At 36.8% G+C, this 19,117-nt stretch overlaps 1 protein-coding gene across 18 annotated transcripts in view; it reads left to right on the top strand.

Annotated features, from left to right (window-relative positions):
• The window catches only part of TRDMT1 (tRNA aspartic acid methyltransferase 1), an 89,131-nt gene that overhangs the window by 52,925 nt on the left and 17,089 nt on the right, over positions 1–19,117 (top strand). For 9 of the 18 annotated variants that reach the window (XM_045060952.1, XM_045060951.1, XM_045060958.1 and 6 more), the window contains exons 3-10: positions 7,262–7,338; positions 9,920–9,991; positions 10,636–10,701; positions 11,476–11,545; positions 12,962–13,045; positions 14,446–14,789; positions 16,827–16,884; positions 18,673–18,802. In XM_045060952.1, coding sequence (XP_044916887.1) covers positions 7,262–7,338; positions 9,920–9,991; positions 10,636–10,701; positions 11,476–11,545; positions 12,962–13,045; positions 14,446–14,789; positions 16,827–16,884; positions 18,673–18,802 — 901 coding nt within the window. The remainder of the gene's footprint in view (positions 1–7,261; positions 7,339–9,919; positions 9,992–10,635; positions 10,702–11,475; positions 11,546–12,961; positions 13,046–14,445; positions 14,790–16,826; positions 16,885–18,672; positions 18,803–19,117) is intronic. The other 9 variants (XM_045060954.1, XM_045060955.1, XM_045060956.1 and 6 more) reach the window with 2 other exon arrangements.

Below are 19,117 nucleotides of genomic sequence, written 5' to 3'. Positions count from 1 at the left end.
ACCAGACACTCAAAGTGAATGCCATGCAGATTTCTGCCTCTCTTTCCCTGTGTAGCTTCCTGCTTTCTAGCACTCTGCCCTGTTTTAGTGCTAATTATACTTCACTTCTACTTTTAATAGATGATAATAAGTCATATTATTTGCTTATGATCTAAGAAGGCTAGGAAAAGGGAAGAATGGAGGTAGGTACCTCTAGCTCACTGTCTGTAAGCTCTGCAAGTCTGTCTGTAAGAAAAAAGCTTGCCTTCCTATGGCTTTCAGTTTCTTCTTTGGTATTCCTTATATCCCTGGTCTGATGTGGAGAGAGTGTTATCATGTCTAGGTCAAATATATAGGAGCTATGCTGAGAGTCATGTTTCAAAAGGGAGTAGAAATTGAATGGAAAACTTAGGAGTGATGAGAGGCTCTAGGGATTTTCAGTTTTATAAAACAATATATATTGATCATTTGAGCATTTAATACATGCAGGGTATTGAGCCCTTGGAGAGAGCACAGATCTGAAGAAGCTATAGTCTTTGCCTTCAAGAATTTATCGATCAGTACAGAACTTGAACTTGTAAATGGTTTTCTTTGGGATTTCTGATCAAATGTGGCATTGAGAAGATACTTCTATTACATAACTCTATTCCTTTTCCTGATAGAAAGAAGAAAAGAAGGGGAAAAAGGGAATGAAAAACCATTTTTAGTGAATGTAGGGATTAGACATAAGCTAAAACAAGAAAGAAAACTATGAAGACTAGTGTCCAGTGTCACGGAAATGAGACGGAACTGACTGAAGATGGCACAGCTGCAGGCAAACCTTTGCATGTCTTGTGCAGAATCAGGACGGAAAGAATGGCAAGGAAGAGGACCAAATGCACCAGCAATTGTTTGTTCTCAGTCAGGAGAGGAGACATTGGAAAAACCCAGATCACTGGCGGAAAGTGCTGTGGTAACTGCGGCCGACTTCTTGCTGGCCCTGAATGCGAGGTCGTGGACTCTGGACAGAGGCAAGCCCTTAGGGTAGAGGCCACTGCAGGTCCTTCCTGGGAGTGGTGTGGCAGCCATGTATCTGTTTCACCTTATTTCCCAGCAAACTCCTCCATTCACGAGGCCTACGTCAAAAAATGAATAATAGGGGCACCTGTGTGGCTCAGTCAGTTGAGCATCCAGCTCTTGCTTTCGGCTCAGGTCATGATCTCATAGTCCTGAGTCAAGCTCCGCCTAGGGCTCTGTGCAGAGTGTGGAGCCTGCTTAAGGTTCTCTCTTAAGGCTCTCTGCCCCTCCCCCTTCCGCAAAAAAAAAAAAAAAAAAAAAAATTAGACAGGAACCTATTTGAGGCTATATTAATATAGTAATTTTAAAATAAGGTAAGAAATGTAAACAAAAAGCAGAATATACAACAGAAAATTATATTAAGAAGCAGAAGGAAATTTCAAACATACATGCCTCTATGAGCTTTAAGCATTAAATAACACATCTTCAAAACAAGAACTTGGGGCGCCTGGGTGGCTCAGTCACTTAAGCAACCGAGTCTTGATTTTGCCTCAGCTCGTGATCTCACACTGGTGGGATCAAGCCACTGTCAGTGCAGAGCCTGCTTGGGATTCTCTCTGTCCCTTTCTGCTCTTCCCCTGCTCACACGTGCACTCTTTCTCTCAAAATAAATAATAAACTTGAAAAAAAAAACCCTAAGAATTCAATCAGATATATACAACAGTTCAAAAAGCAGTAAGAATAATTGGGGCTGGAAAAGTTACCAGTAGTCTGGGAAAAAAAAGAGGAGAAAAATAAAACCATTATAAAAATGAAAGTCATGTCAGAGTAGCAAAAAATAAAGTGTACAGGGCTGCAACCAGAATTGTGCAGGAGAGAGCTTGAGAAAAATAAAGCAAATTAAAACGGAAAAGAAATACAGATCACAATTTGCAGAAGGAATGGTAACTGCTGAAGATAAAAGTGATCTAAGATAAAAGTAATGAGAACCGGGGCGCCTGGGTGGCTCAGTCGGTTAAGCGGCCGACTTCCGCTCAGGTCATGATTTCGTGGTCCGTGAATTCGAGCCTCGCGTCGGGCTCTGTGTTGACAGCTCAGAGCCTGGAGCCTGGCCTGTTTCAGATTCTGTGTCTCCCTGTCTCTGAACCTCCCCCGTTCATGCTCTGTCTCTCTCTGTCTCAAAAATAAATTAAAAAGAATTTTTAATTCTTTTTAAAAAATGTTAAAAAAAAAAGTAATTAGAACCTCTGGAGAAGACAATAAGACAAATGGGAAAAAAATATTAACAGAAACAGAGGGGGAAATTCCCCAAATAAAACCTACGGCAATTCATGAGCCATAGTACCTGTGAGCCCTTATTGAGAAAATGACTCACTTAATCTAAGCAAGAGATGAATCCAAGTAGAGAACCCAGGAATAAAGCTACCGTGTTAGGAAAGACATTAGGGTTAGAAAACACATGTGTAAAACTGTGTGAATCTTTGCGCTGTAGAGATAATAATGTGATTGAAGTAGGACAGTGAGACTCAAAACATGTCTATTTGAAAGATAAATGAAGGTGTGGATTTTTAGGACATTATTTGATGTTACTGTTAGGAGCTTTGCTGGGCTGGGAAAGACAGCTGAGCTCTCAGGGGTCAGAGTAGTTTTTATTCAAACAGCAAGACGAAAATGAAAGAGTGAAGCCTTTTTCACTTACTGCGGTGGTATAAGCAATTCTGTGCAATAAGAGGAACGGCCAGGGCCCCCTGCTGCATTTCCCCCATGCGACAGCGTGCGGAGGGAGAGCCGGGGGTGTCAGCACAGATGTGGGGGTCAGCTCACCGTCCAGGGAGCCCCGGCCTTGGGGAAATTGTAAGAGGGGAGGGCTAGGAATGCCAAGTGCTGAGTACCATTCAGAGTGGGGAGAAGCGTCTTCAAGGTTTCCACCACCGTCTCCGGGAAGGAGGCCTTGACAGAGCTGCTTGAAGAGACCTAGACATGCAAATCTGTGAAGAACGTGCTGGCCAGGGCGCCTGCATCCTCGACTGTGACAGCTCGCAGAGCCTGCGACGTGCTGGCTGTGTTCGGAGTCTGGAGTGGGAAGGGCAGCCTTTGTAACTGCCCACAGTCAGGCCCAAAAAATCACAGGGAGGTTTAGAACCAGGAGCAGGACTCTTCGGTTATCAAGACAGCTAGTAATAAAACTGCAGGCTAATGTATCTAAGTGGAAAATGAGGAATTAGTAGTCAGTACTGTATAAACTTCACATGAGCAGAAACTTTGTCTGGTTTGTTCCTTGTTGCAGACTCGGCACAGTGCCTGGCAGAGGGTAGATCCTCTGAAATATTGGTGGATTACTTTCTGAACATTGTTGAATGAGCAACATATTGGGTTAAAAACGAGGACAAATACCAGGCAAATGGAAACAAAGGCTAACAGTTTCAGAACTGGTATTAGTTAGAATGGATTCCAAGGCCAGAGCATTTAAGAGTCATAGAAAGTTACTTTATAATGATGGTGAGGACGGTCCTCAAGAAGGATTGTCATATTTATGCACAAAATAACATGAGAGTTCACAGAACAGGAAATGGTAGGAAATATCCACTCAGTTTTTATTGGATACCTACCATATGCCACAATACAGGAAAATCATTGTCTTATGAATATAAACACAGTAATTCTAAGTAAAATATGACAGAAACACATTAAAAGAATAATGTAGCATAACCAAAATGGATTTTGTTTCGGGGAATATAATAGTTTAGTACTTAGGAATTCTATTAATACTATTCAGCATGTTAATAATGGGAAACAGCAAAACTATGTATTAGAAAATAGTTGACCAAATGCAGGATTTTCTGCATTTGGGTTTTTAATCTCCCTTAATAAAATTAGGACATATGTGTACTACTACAGACACGTATGTTATTTAGTGGCTTTACGTGTGTGTGTGCACGTGTATATTTCTGTTTAAACACACACACACACACACACACATATATCTCCAAGTCCAGTAACATGGTAAAACTTTAAAAGCATTCTCGCTAAAATGATGAATAAAACAAGGATGTCCACCATTGACATTGTTATTTAATATTGTTATAGATGTTAGGTAATATACTCACACAAGGGAAATAGCATATAACTATCAAGGAGGATTCTAAAGAATAATTGTATAGGCCTGGAAAACAGAAAACATACTGTGCTAAAAATATGATGAGGAACAATTAGTACATTTAATAAGGAGACTGGTTACAAAACATATGATAACCAGTAGCTTATATATATAAACAAAGACCTGTGAGAAAATATAATAGAAGAAAGTTCCTATTTATAGTAGCAACAAGAAACTTATAAACACCGAGAAATAAACTTAAGAAATCTGCAGGACCCACATGGGAATAAAAGATTTGAAAAATGGAAGTATGACTGAATAGTGTACAAATTTCAGTTCTCTTTAGGTTAACTATAAATTTACTAAAAATAGTCAAAAGTTTTCTAACCTACCAAGTTATTCCTAAAGTTTAAATGAAAGTTAAGTATAAGAATAGAGAGGAGACTTTCTGCAAAAAGAAGTAATAAAGTTAGTAGGGGAACTATTAAACTGCTCATCGTTGGGTGATAAACAGTGTTACTGCACTGAGTTGACCTAATGTTCTCTGAAAACAAAGGTGTTTTCATAACTTTATGGCCCGGTTATAGCAAAAGAATAGATTTCCATCAGCTTTCAAACATAAGATTATTAAAGATAATTGCGTATCTCCATAACTACTTTCTTGAATTTTGACACATTTAATGACCTAGAATGCCAGGTTAAATAAAGTTGTAAATGGCTTAATTGAGTAATTATTTCTTGCATATTGCCCTATCATTTGATTTTTTAAAAATCACTATTTTGAAGAATCCTTTAAAATTGTAATTTTTTATGCCAAGCTGTATTGGAGGCGGTAACTTGGCGCACCTGGGTGGCTCAGTCAGTTAAGCGTCCAACTTCGGCTCAGGTCATGATCTCATGGCCTGTGAGTTCAAGCCCCGCAACGGGCTCTGTGCTAACAGCTCAGAGCCTGGAGCCTGCTTTGGATTCTGTGTCTCCCTCAATCTCTGCCCCTCCCCAGCTTGTGCTCTCTCACTCTCACTCTGAAAAATAAATAAACATTAAAACAATTTTTAAAAAATCACTTAATCGAGTAATTATTTCTTGCATATTGCCCTATCATTTGATTTTTAAAAATCACTATTTTGAAGAATCCTTTAAAATTGTGAGTTTTTATGCCAAGCTGTATTGGAGGCAGTAACTCTGTTTACTTCCTTTAGATTTTAGACATAGGATGCTCCTGATGTAAAAGGTAGTTGTTTTCTTTTTACTTTAGTTTTAGGAATTTAGCTTTAATCCACCTGCTTTCAGTTACGAAATTAGTAAGTTGCTTATCACAATAGTCTTGTGCTCACAGGCTCTTTAACTTGAGTATGATGTGCTAATTGTATTGCATTGCCCCGTGTGTTCTGACAGACTGGTCAGTGTATGATTTACAGACTGCTTTCCCTAGAACTCAAGAGTTTCAGAGGTGCTTTAGGAACTTTTCAATATTTAATTTTGATTTCATTTTAAATTTTTTTTTTTTTTCGACATTTATTTATTTTTGGGACAGAGAGAGACAGAGCATGAACGGGGGAGGGGCAGAGAGAGAGGGAGACACAGAATCGGAAACAGGCTCCAGGCTCTGAGCCATCAGCCCAGAGCCCGACGTGGGGCTCGAACTCCCGGACCGCGAGATCGTGACCTGGCCGAAGTCGGACGCTTAACCGACTGCGCCACCCAGGCGCCCCAATTTTGATTTCATTTTACATATATACCTTAAACTACTTAAAAGCCTGTGATTTAAAAATGACAGGCACATATATTTATGCTTTTCATACAGTAGAGACAACTGATTGGTTCCCCAGGTTAATTCACTCTTTACAGAACTTAGAATATAGCTTGTCCTTTTCATGTACTTGAACATCTTAGCAATGTGTCATATTTAGGAAGGTTGTGGTCCTAGGCTTGTTGCTTGTTTCTGGCCAAGCTTCATGAAGATTGGAAAGCCCATGACTTGTTTCTCTATACAGCAGACCCTCTTATCTATGGGGGATGCATTCCAGGACCCCAGTGGATGCCTGAAACCTCAGTTGGTACCAAAGCCACTGTATATACCATGTTTATTCTTATACATACATACATACCTATGATAAAGGTAATTTATAAATTAGGCACAGTAAGAGATTACAACAATAACTAATGATGGAACAGTTATAGCAATATGCTGGGATAAAAGGTGAATATGGTCTCTCACCCTTCTTGTGATGACATGAGATAACAAAATGCCTACATGATGAGATGAGGGGAGTGAATGATGCAGGCATTGTGGCTGCAGGGTTAGGCTGTTACTGATCTGACCCTATGTCAGAAGGAGGACCTGATTGACTGGAGTTGACTGAAACCGGAAAGTGAAATCAGTGAAAGTGAAATAAGGGAGGACTACTCTACCCTATTTATCTTCTGATATATAAAATAGAGTCAAAATAACACATTTTTCAACTACTTAGCCCAATAGGGATTATTTTGATTGATCCTATCTGTAAGATTTTAAAGTTTTGTTTTACTACACACAACTGTAAAACAATATAATAATTGTGAATACCTGAAAATGGGACGTTTTTTCATCTGGTGATATTTTAGCAGAGACATGCTTGGAAGGGATGGTGACTGGTCAGTCATATTTACTAAATAAAAAATATTATTGATACAGAGGTGTTGAACATTTTCCTACACACTATGCTAAAGATTCATTAATTGTAAAATGAAGTTCTCCCTATTTGGCTCCAGAAACATAGCAGTGCTAGGCTTTAGGTATGACAAGGGTGTGAAACGCTTAGGATTCAGGGAGCATTCTAGCTCAGCTCTGGCCAGCCCTGAGACTTAGGGGAAGTCACTAAGCTTTTCCTAGCTTCGTGTTACTTCTCCAATTTCTTCATAAGATTGCTTTGGGCAGTTAGTTTAACTGAAGTTGATTTGAAAAGTGGTAAGTGTTTTATATATATATATATATGTGTGTGTGTGTGTGTGTGTGTGTATGTTTGTTTTATATATAATACACACACACACACACACACATATATATATGAAATAAACTTTTAAGTGTTTTAAATAAAACTATTAAGCATTATAATTTCTGATATATTTAGTTGTAATTAGTTAGCATTTTTCCTTCTTCCCCATTCTATGCATGTTTTTATATATTTTCCCCACATGTTCATTCCTTAGGGCATTACACTAGAAGAGTTTGACAAATTGTCTTTCAATATGATTTTAATGAGCCCTCCCTGTCAGCCATTCACCAGGTATGTATGACAAATATTTCTCTGTTGAAGAAGAGTACTTTTGAGGGATTCATTAAATCAAATTATACCATAGTTTCAAGCATGGACACTTTGAAGACTGTCAGCTGCATTTTCATAATTTTGAAAATTGTCATAAATAGTGCCTTTTATCTACTCATTTATAATTCAGCATTAATCCAAAAGGAAATAGCAGTTACTACCAAATGAGCAAAGTAATTCAGTCAGTAGAAGATACGCAGAGGCTATATGGGACCTCCTTTATACTTACCTAAGATATGATATTTTTTTTCTGACCCAAAGTACCTTACATTAAACTCATGAGCATTCAAGAGTATCTTTTTAACTGATTAATAAAGTAAGTTTTCATAATAAATATTCAGTTCTTAAATAACTATAAAATTTAAAAGCTAATCAAGAATGGATTAGTAAATTTTACATTTCTCAATTCATATATACATTGAATAATTAATTGTGACTTTTTATAGCTATGTTGAAATTCATTTTTTTATTGTATTTATTGGCTGTGTGTTTCAGGAAATTATATCTTAGATGAAATCTTGAGCAATCTACATTTAGATATTTTTAATTATTTTAAATAATAAGGATAATCCTCTGTCTTACATGGAGTTTGCCATTTAATTTAACACGCCTATGGGATAGGCATTACTATTATCATCATTTTATTGGTGAGAAACTGTGGCATAGAAAAGTTAAGTAACTTTTTGAAGGCCGTACAGTTGGAAAATGTCAGAGCAAGGATTTATCAATTCTTTTGTATATTTCTATTTCAATGTGTAAGATAATTTTAAGTGGGATATCACATATCATAAATATTCTAATTTAAATGAGTATTTTCAGGCTTAATGTCCAGCTAAGTTTTGCTTTATTTATTTTATTATCTATTTTTTAAAAGTTTATTTATTTATTTTGAGAGAGAGAGAGTGCTGAAGGAGCAGGGGGGGGGGGGGGGGGCGGAGAGAGAATCCCAAGCAGGCTTTGCACCATCTGCATGGAGCCCAATGTGGCGCTCGAACTCACAAACCATGAGTTTGTGACCTGGGCCGAAATCAAGAGTTGGACGTTTAACGGACTGAGCCACTCTGGTACCCCATAAGTTTTGCTTGAATAAACAACTCTCTAGGAAATTAATTCTGCAAGGATTTATTGTGTGCCTGGAAGCCAGACGTTGCTTTTGATGCCATAGTTCCCATTCTCAAGGAGCTTATAGTCTAAGGGAGATGACTGACAAAGAATTCTCTTATGAGGTGGTATAAGCTACATAATAAGTGAATGCTGGAAGTGCCATGAGAGCACAGGGGAGAAAATGGCTTGCTGCATACCAGGAGACAGGATTTTGACAATTTTTTTTTTTTTTTTTTTGTCAGGAGACAGGAATGCTTTTAGAGGCAATATCTGAACTGTATCTGAAAACAGTTTGGGAATTTATCAGAGAAGGCGGAGGGCAATCCATGTAAAAATGCCTCCAAGCATATGCAGTCATAAGGCCTGTTTAACTTACAGGAAGTAGAGCTACAGAACAGAAAGCAGCCCCAGCACTGTGCAGCCTCCTACATTATTGCCCTGGGCCCCCTGTGTCTTCCGCACTACCACTCCCAACTGTAGTAGCCCATCTCCAGCTGCCGATGGCAGCAGTAACCGATTCGGTAACACTGCCATCGTTGGAGCGCTGAGAGGAAAGGGCCACAGTGAGAAGAACCCAAGATTTCTGAGGCCTGTATTCAAGTCCACTGTAAGTGTCCCTCTGAGCCTCACATCCATGGATGGTTCTGGCCTTGCTGGAAGGCAGGAGGAAACTGACAAGTAACATCGAGCAACTCATCTAAGGCAATGGAGCTAATAAGTACCAAAGTCTTAAACCTGTTTCTACCACCTAAGCCCAATCCAAGTCTTCATTTCTGCGTGATTCTTGGTCATATTGAACCTTGCTTGTAATATCTAATTGCTAGTCCAAATACTGCCTGTTTCCATGACCTGTTCTGACCTAGTTAGTGTAACCAAGTTGCAACTCCTGCTTGTAGAATCAAGCATTCAGGTCTCTCCAATGTATATTGGACAAGATTGTCTTAGTCTTTCCTACTATGGTCTGCTTAGATGATTAGTTATCAGTGCCATTCCTCTATGGTTGCCGCCCTACCCAACCAGCTCATTCTTCTGAACTATTGTTGTCTCATCTGGGACAGAGCAAAAGGTGTCATCAGCCAGTGTGTGTGTGTGTGTGTGTGTGTGTGTGTGTGTGTGTGTGTGTGTGTGTGTGTGTTTCCTAAACAGTGATTTTAACAGGTTAATTGATTTTAGTCTTGATTGATTATTTGTTCTTTGCTTCGTGTAAATCATTTGGCATACTGTTTTATAAGAAGTGTATTTATTAGATTGGCAAGGCTTTTTTTTTTAATTAAGTGAATAAATGCATTTTGTTCCCTGTAGTAACAAACATGGTCATATTTTTTGTGAAGACCACCTAATTTTAGTGTTCTCAGTCTTTATGTTTTAAAAGTGACTTGGTATCTTTCTGTAAGTAAGATTCATGGTGAATTTTTTCTGAACGTTCTTTATCCTTTAGAATTGGCCTGCAAGGTGATGTGACTGATCCAAGGACAAATAGCCTCTTACATATTCTAGATATTCTCCCAAGGTAAAAATTTAATTTTTTTTTTTTTTTTTTTACCAGCTTACCCTAACTTTAAAATTTTGGATCTGGAAGAATGTGGCATTTGTCATTCTGTAGAGATTAGCAGCTTATCCATGCAGCTTTCAGAGGCTCTGCATGCCATTTATTTCTTCTGCCACGACTGACAGAATCACACAAATGTTTGCCATTTCCACGGCTGCCACTACAGTGAGTGACAGGGAATGAGAGTCTAATAGTTAAATTCTATCGCCTCTCCTTACAGTACCAATGGAAACAAGGCTAATATTGGTGAGTCCTGTTGCCCATGGTCTGGAACGTGGGGCCAACCCTAGAAGCTGCCATGCTATGTAAACGATAGCCCTTTGCAAGTTGTGCAATCCAGAGCCTCTGTGTGAACCCATGTTTTCTGATAAACTTCACTGGAAATTAACATTTCAAATGCGAGCTTCATTAGGTATGCCATTTTTATGGGGAAAATGAATAAAATATGAGTTGCCTCTATCCCCTCTAAAATTCTTTTATGAAAACAAAGAATTCAGAAAAGTTACTTACCTCATATCTCCAAGTAAGGATTTTCTTTACTTGTTACTTCTTAGTAATGACATGTGCAGAATTCCACTTGTTTTTGTTTTTGTTTTTGTTTTTAGATTACAAAAATTACCGAAATACATTCTTTTAGAAAATGTTAAAGGTTTTGAAGTATCTTCTACAAGGTAAAAATGTGTTTGCTTTGTGTTCATCTTAAACTTGGTATATTGTGGGAGCCGTTGTGAAATAAAGATCTTAAAAATAAACACATACATTCTGACATTTTATATATGTTATATATTTTGTTCAGTAATACAGATTTTGACTAATTAATAATGTAAAGTTTCACAAACTTAGGTTCGCCTGATTCCCATTTTGATATGTTTGAATTTTTGCAGAATGATCACGCATTTAAATGAGAATGGTATTTCTCAATTTCAGCTGCTTATATTGTTGCCTGTTTCTTTAGAAGTAGGAATGTTTTCTGTGAGACATGTACCTGTTGACAGGCATTTTGTGTCCTCCAGTTAGGAGAAGCAAGCCCTGTGTCAGAGCCCTTTCAGATGGTAGCCCAGCGGGAAAGTATCTGTGTCCTTGAATCAGCCACTGTCTGTATGTAACAGCTCCCGCATCTGATTTGCTACAGACAGAGCTCTATCCCCATAGCAAATATATCATCAGTAGACTAGTGATTCTAGCTCTCACCGGTTGGGATAAATTATCTGGCAGCTTTATTTATTTATAATAGAAATTATCTCTATCTTGTTTTGAGAAATGTAATTTTTCAAGTACTGTACTTAATAAAGACCTAGGATCATTTGCTTCCTAAACAATTTGGGTAGCGACACAGTTTTCACATAAAATGAAGTTTTATGTATAATTTATTGTATAAGAACCCCATTTCCAACCACAGAGTGAAAGCTTTTCTTTTTTCTTTATTTTTGTCTTTGTCTTTTCAGAGACCTGTTAATACAAACAATAGAAAATTGCGGTTTTCAGTACCAAGAATTTCTATTATCTCCAACCTCTGTAGGTACCAAAATTATAAATTTTTCTATAAATTTTCCCAAAGGGAATTTGACTCAATAAAAAGAATGGATCTGTTTTGAATATTTTATGTAAATCTTGAAATTAGTTCAGACATGGGTCTTACTTTCTGAAGAATGTAGTACAGGCACATAGATTCATTTATATACATATTTTATGGAAAATATATATTATATAGCTTGAAGCTCACAGAAAATGTAAATTTATTTCCACACAGAAAATAAAGGATACCGTGTTTTGAAATCGGTGACATTTGGTATTTCCAAATTGGGTGTACTGTAGTTTATAATGCTTCAAAATAATCCAAAATAGAAAGCAAAATGAACAGATGATAATTTTCTAGGTAGTCTTTTGGGGACATATCACTAAAATGCAAACATGGTGAAATGTTGTCATTTGCAGCAACAGGGACAGAGCGAGAGGGGGTAATGCTAAGCAAAATAAGTCGGAGAAAGACGAATATCATAGGATATCACTCATATGTGGAATTTAAGAAACAAAACAAAAGAGCAAAGGAAAACAAAAAAGAGAGATAAACCAAGAAACAGACTTTTAGCTACAGACAACAAATTGATGGTTACCAAGAAAGGATGAGGGTTGGGGATGAGTGAAATAGGTGATGGGGATTAATGAGTACATTTACCCTGATGAGCACCGCGTTGTGTATGCAAGTGTTGAATCACTGTGTTGTACGCCAGAAGCTAATATAACACTGTATGTTAACTAGACTTGAATTAAAATAAAACAAAATGCAAACATGACTTCTATTTCATGGATGTGAAATCAAAGTAGGTGGTTAAGAGAAGATATTTGGTAGATCTTTTATATTACAAGTATCACCGTCTGTTTTTTCTTTTGCCATTGTGTTTGTTAACCTCCTATTTATTATTTCTCCTATTATACAGTTATTTGTCCTGAAATTAAAAGAAAACCCATTTAAAAAGTACATGTCTATGGAAATTGGCATTATGTCTGGTCTCATTAGGTTTATTTCATATTTATTGCCTTTTAACTTTAAAATTAGTGTATCCTCCTTTTTTAATAAAAGGAGGTAATAAATTGCCAAAAATAGCTATAGTCGAATTTTACTTTTTATGATTACTATTAATAATGAATGTAAGGATGTCTATATAATTTCTTACCTGGGAATTACAAAATGAAAGTGACTCAGAGACCTATGACTCATCACATGCAATCTCTGTTTATTCAAGTAAAGGTACAAAGCAGCTTAAAAGGTTTGAGAATTTGCTACAAAAATATCTTCCACAAATCAATAATAGAACTTTTCTGACAGAAACTAAATGCATTCCTGTATGAGTCGTTTTTTACTTGGGTGCTCACAGTTGATTCATGTCTCTTTAATTTCCTACAGTAACTAACTGCTTGCTTCACTTGCAGCTCGGCATTCCAAATTCAAGGCTACGGTATTTCCTTATTGCAAAGCTTCAGTCAGAACCATTGCCTTTTCAAGCTCCTGGTCAGGTGGTACTATTATTATTATTATTATTATTATTATTATTATTATTATTATGTAAGTTTATTTCAGTCTGCTAATTTATTTCAAGAATGACTCTGTAGGAGCTTACATGTGTCCTGTTGAGCCTATAATATAGACCACCACCTAGGTCCAACTCCTAGACCTTTTTCCTCTCCCGATGCCGTTTATTGCTTTAAACAAGACAAAAAATAAAAACTTTTCTTTCGTTATTAGAAGAAAATAGAAGTTAAAGGTTGAAAAAACTATTATTAGTGCCGTTATCCTCCTTTTCTCCCCTGTAATTTCCCTTCTGACCATTGACTATTTTGCGTCTATCATTTTCCCCCCAATAGAAGCCATTGGTTATTTCAGATAAAACTCAATTATACTATCTTAAAACTGGCTTAACAGCATTCTAACACATTGGTTGCATTTTCTTTGAGGTCAGTGCTATATAGCCTTCATTAATTAAAATACAGTGATTACTACAAGCCAGAATAAAATGCTCTATTGCTATAGATAGGATCTCTAACTGTGCAAACAACTGTACATATTTCTGTTAAAATTGCTGTGGAAAACAGGGAGTGTCACTGGTTCGGTGAAGCTCTTCTTAACAATCACAGGTAAGAACTCAAAAGCCACCTCCTGCTAGCAGGGGGTCAATAGTGTCATTTGGGTCCCTTGCAATACGATACCAATACATCTGCCTTTCCGTGGTGGTCAGTTCCCAAAATGGTATGTAAACTATATTCACAAAGGCATCATCATTAAAAATTCCGGGAACTATTTTTCTTTCACAAAATAGGACATTATGTATGGTTATATGTTTTGCAGGAACAAAGTTTTCCTATGGGACTCACAAAGAGAAATAACCTTTCAGGGGGAAACATGCTTTCCTTTTCGTAATTACTAGTTTCCCTGTAGATCATGGGTATGTTCCAGCTTTTCTTTTTTAATGAAGGAATATGGCAAATTTTGATCCACTTTCTGGAAATGTTAATGTTGCTGTCTCTCTTTTCTTTTTATTTTTTTAAATGCTATGCCTTTTATTCTGCTGACTTAGTCATTCTGTAACTAAAGTTGCTTTCTAAACTTCTTTTTTAAATATGATACTGTATCTATATTCAACATACTTCCTATTTGTTGAATGTTTTCATTAATAAATATAGGAAACAGTAACTCCAGGAAATAAATCATCTGTAGCCTGAGGACACTACAGCTATATGATGAAAAACTTAGAATAATAACTTGTATACATACAAGTAAATCCAGTTTCTGTATTTTTGTTGACAACTCTGTAAAGGCTAAAGAGGTTTTTTTGCATAATGTTGTTGGGGCATTATTAATTTATCTTTTATTTTTTAATAAAGCTTTTAACAGGTCATGTATTTTTACTTAATGCCAGGTGCTGAAGGAGTTCCCCAAACTTGAATCTGAACATCCAGAAAAAAATACAATAGTTGCAGAAAATAAAATTGAAAGAAAGAAAATTGAACCAAATATTTGCTTTGATAATGGCAGACAGTGTTCTGGAAAAGAAGCCATTCTTTTTAAGCTTGAAACTATAGAAGAAATTGACCGGAAACATCAGCAGGACAGTGATCTCTCTGTGCAGATGCTAAAGGATTTTCTTGAAGATGACATTGACATGAATCAGTATTTTTTACCACCAAAGTCACTGTTGCGATACGCTCTTTTGTTAGACATTGTTAAGCCCACTTGCAGAAGGTCCACATGCTTTACCAAAGGGTAGGTTTTAAAGAGACTTTTAAAATGGCATATTCAAAATAGACAGGTTTTTATCGTTATTGTTTCTTTTAGTTCTTCTCAAAATGACCATTTTAGAAAATATTTCTACTAGAATGATGTTTTTTTTTTTTTTGCCCTTAATTGCCTGCCTGCCTTCGTGTTCCAATAGAATGCACGAGTAAAAATTCCTTCTGGCAGAACATTATGTGCACAGCCCACAAAAGTGCTCGTAAAACACAATGCCATTTGTTTGGTGACCTTCATAAGAGCTTAATTACCCATGGTGGAAACATGGTTTCTATTGATACTGAATTGCTACTTTTTAGCACCTTTCTTTTTATGGCACATCAGACCTCAAAATTTATGTCCACTCTCATGATCAAATGTATAAGAAGACATTAAATTTTAATATCAAGAAATAAAGTTAAATCATCTAATGCACATTAGAGCATATTTAAATTTCATTCAGTTTTTAAAATAAGTAATATATTTTTATGGTTCCAAATTCAGAAGGTACAAAGATTGTGAAATTCCTTTCTCTATCTCTTGCTTATCCAGTTTTCTGCCTACATGCAGGAAATTAGTGATTTCAGTTTGCTGTCTAATCTTCCCAAGGTATTATGTATGAGGGTGTATTCAAATATACATGTATATTTTTACCACCTTATTAAGTAAATGGTAACATACTATATCTATTATTATGTACTTTTTTCATTATGCAATATAAATTGGATATTATTACACATGAGTACATAAAGAACTTTCTATTCTCATGGTATATATATCACAGTGTCTTTTATTGGTTACCTTTGGGTTATTTTTCGAATGTTAAAATATTTTTCATCAATGTTTTAAAACCTACAAAGAAGGGGAAAATTAGGCCTTTCCAGAAAATTTTGTAAAAGACCCCTATCTCTGCTTTGTTAACTCCACTCCTGGGGATGAGTAAACCGTATGATTTGAAACTTGAGGACTTCTCTTTTCACCCACTAGCTAGCTAGCTTTCATGCACACTCTGCTCCTGATAAAACCATACCAGATTTATTCTGATTTTTATCGTGCTCTGCCCTTGGACTTCCAGGGTAACAGGTTTATTACTTTCCATTGCCTTCAAAGACTGTACTCAGCTGTTGTCTGTTTCCAAGTCCGATAAGACAAGACTTATCAATTTGGTAATAAAAAACAACCTTGAAATTCGTTTGTAATTATAAAGATGGTATAAAGGAAGCCTTAGTATAAAAGTATTTTTTAGTGTAAATAGTATAAACATTTTTCTTTCTGTCTATCTACACACACACATACATGATATGTGAGAAAACAGATTTGCAAAAATATTCTTCCTGGTGTAACTTTCTCTCACTTTATCTATTAGGGAAAAAAATAATGATAATATTTTAAGCAGCTAGCTTGGCAGTGATTTGGGGGGAAGAAATATTACTAATATCTGGCATTTCTGTAGGGTTTTGTACTTTTAATACAGTTTCTTATACAGTGGTCTATTTGTTGTATGAAAAAGAGTGCAAACCTGCGTTAACAGTGAGAGGGAGACGCACATTCAGTGGGCCTGTGTTTGTCGTGGTCTTGGAGAGTGTGGTTTTCATCTCATGAGGAGCAGTGATGGTTCAGGCATTATGAGAAATAGTGACAATTTGTTTTCACCTACATAACGTTTGGTTTAATGTGCCAGGAGTGTTGATACTGAATAGCCTTTGGATATAAAGTCCTAACAAATTCATGCTTTCTATGATGAACAGTAAGAAATTGACAGTTAATACAAAGAAATGGTAATAATGCATGACTCAGCGTTGTTTTTACACAACTCAAAAAACTATGCCGAATTTAGTGTCTGAGAAATTTAAATAGAATTATCTTGTGTCTCATCGGGCAACTTTTCACTTACAAAGCATGTTGATGTGTTTCAGACAATTTCAGAAGGATGTAACTATTTAGATTGATTAATTCATTCAAGAAATATTTAAGAAATTTCACATCAACAAATACATCAGATGCTACATAACATACATATTAATCTTTCAGTTATGGAAGCTACATAGAAGGGACAGGATCTGTGTTGCAGACCTCCGAGGACGTGCAGGTATCGTATATGCTTTAGAGCTAAAATACTTGAAAACTATGTTTAAGACTTAAGATCTGAGAATATTAAAATAATTTTACATGTCTAATTCAGAATTAATATACATGTTATTTATTCATATTTTCATATAGTGTATATAATAATTCTTTACCATAGGATAAATCTTTTTTGTTTCTCGTTGCTAGATGAGTTTATGTACAAAGAATATTTTGTTTCACTTTCTCTGTTATTATTCTTACCTTTGGTATTCTTTTTATTCCATAAGGAGTAAATTGAAATGCAGCATACAGTAGTTAATGTTCTCTAAAATTATGCACAAATAATATTGGAGGCTTTCTTTGGATCACACATTATAAAACTGCCTTTTAGGGACAGAAATCTACATCTCAGCAAGACTCTTCGTTAATACTTCACTTGTAAACTCTTCATGGCATCATGGTTGAAAACAAGCTGGGGTGCCTGGGTGGCGCAGTCGGTTAAGCGTCCGACTTCAGCCAGGTCACGATCTCGCGGTCTGTGAGTTCGAGCCCCGCGTCGGGCTCTGGGCTGATGGCTCAGAGCCTGGAGCCTGTTTCCGATTCTGTGTCTCCCTCTCTCTCTGCCCCTCCCCCGTTCATGCTCTGTCTCTCTCTGTCCCAAAAATAAATAAACGTTGAAAAAAAAAATTTAAAACATTAAAAAAAAAAAAAAAGAAAGAAAACAAGCTTGAGGGGCTCCTGGGTGGCTCTGTCGGTTAAGCATCTGCCCCTTGATTTCAGCTCAGGTCATGACCTCGTGGTTTGTGAGATCGAGCCCCATGTTGGCACCTGTGCTGACAGTGTGAATTCTCTCCCTCTCTGTCTGCCCTTCCTCTGCTCATGTACTCTCTCTCTCTCTCGCTCCCTCAAAATAAATAAATAAACTTTAAAAAAAGATAGTTTAAAAACAAACAAGCTTGATATACTTACTGCAAAAATATCATATTTTTGCATAATTTTGGACTGAAATCACATTATCTTCTTTTATCCTGATTTGAACTTCCCATTAGTACAATTTACCCATGGTAAAAATCCTATCAGAGGCAAATGAATGAATCTGAGAAGTTAAATTTACCAAGTGTATTTTATCATTTTAAGAAAATATCTTAATTTGATGAAGTTGATCATAAACACTGAACATTTTAATGATCCACTTATTAGCATTGTGAACTTGATTTCCTTGGTTGATCAGGTTTCTTCTTATCTTTCACTGTATTTCTTCACGTCTTATTGCCATTGTTTATTTCTTACGGTTTCATTTTTGAGGGCTCAAAAATGACAGGTAAACTGAATGTTTCCTGATTTGCTCAACATTAAGCTTTTCATTTTTTTTAACGTTTATTTACTTTTGAGACAGAGAGAGACAGAGCATGAAAGGGGGAGGGGCAGAGAGAGAGGGAGACACAGAATCGGAAGCAGGCTCCAGGCTCTGAGCCATCAGCCCAGAGCCCGACGCGGGGCTCGAACTCACGACCGTGAGATCGTGACCTGAGCTGAAGTCGGACGCTTAACCGACTGAGCCACCCAGGCGCCCCTAAGCTTTTCATTTTTAAACATTACGATTTCAAAGTTTACATTGCCATTGATGAAGCAATTATAAAGTTTATTGCAGGGGATGTTTTGCCCTGTGCGTTTTGCTCCTGTGTGTTGTAGCACATACAATACATACATGTATGTTCATCCTTTTTAAACTGCATCACAAGAGATGATCTTATCTTAACCAATCTGCTTGCACTCTACTTTATCAGTTATCCTGGCTGTTTTCTTACAGATTGAGAATGTCTACAAATCCCTCACCAATTTGTCACAAGAAGAAAAGATAACAAAACTATCAATGCTTAAACTTCGGTATTTCACTCCTAAAGAAATAGCAAATCTCCTTGGATTTCCTCCAGACTTCGGTATGTGAGATACACAGACCCCAGTTTTCGTTTAAGGTCCCAGAATTCATCAAGGTCTCTTGTGTGTATTTGATGAATAGACCCTTGCCCAGACAGATGGACGTAAGAAACCTTCTTCCTTTCCTGATGGTGCCATTTTTGACATTTTCCTTCCCTCCTCTTTCTGCTTCTGTTCATAACCTGCCTCAGCCCCTTCCTTTCAGGCTCCATTCTCTCTCCCTTTACCCCAGTCATGGTCCCAAGTGGTTTTCAGGGGAGAAGGGCCAAATTTGCAATTCCTCACCTCTCCCCACCGATGGTTGCTAATAGCATGTC

Source organism: Felis catus, chromosome B4 (genome assembly GCF_018350175.1).
Source record: "Felis catus isolate Fca126 chromosome B4, F.catus_Fca126_mat1.0, whole genome shotgun sequence".
NCBI classification, from domain to species: Eukaryota; Metazoa; Chordata; class Mammalia; order Carnivora; family Felidae; genus Felis; species Felis catus.
The sequence above is the reverse complement of the archived record's forward strand: the minus strand, read 5'-3'. Positions and strand labels throughout refer to the sequence as shown.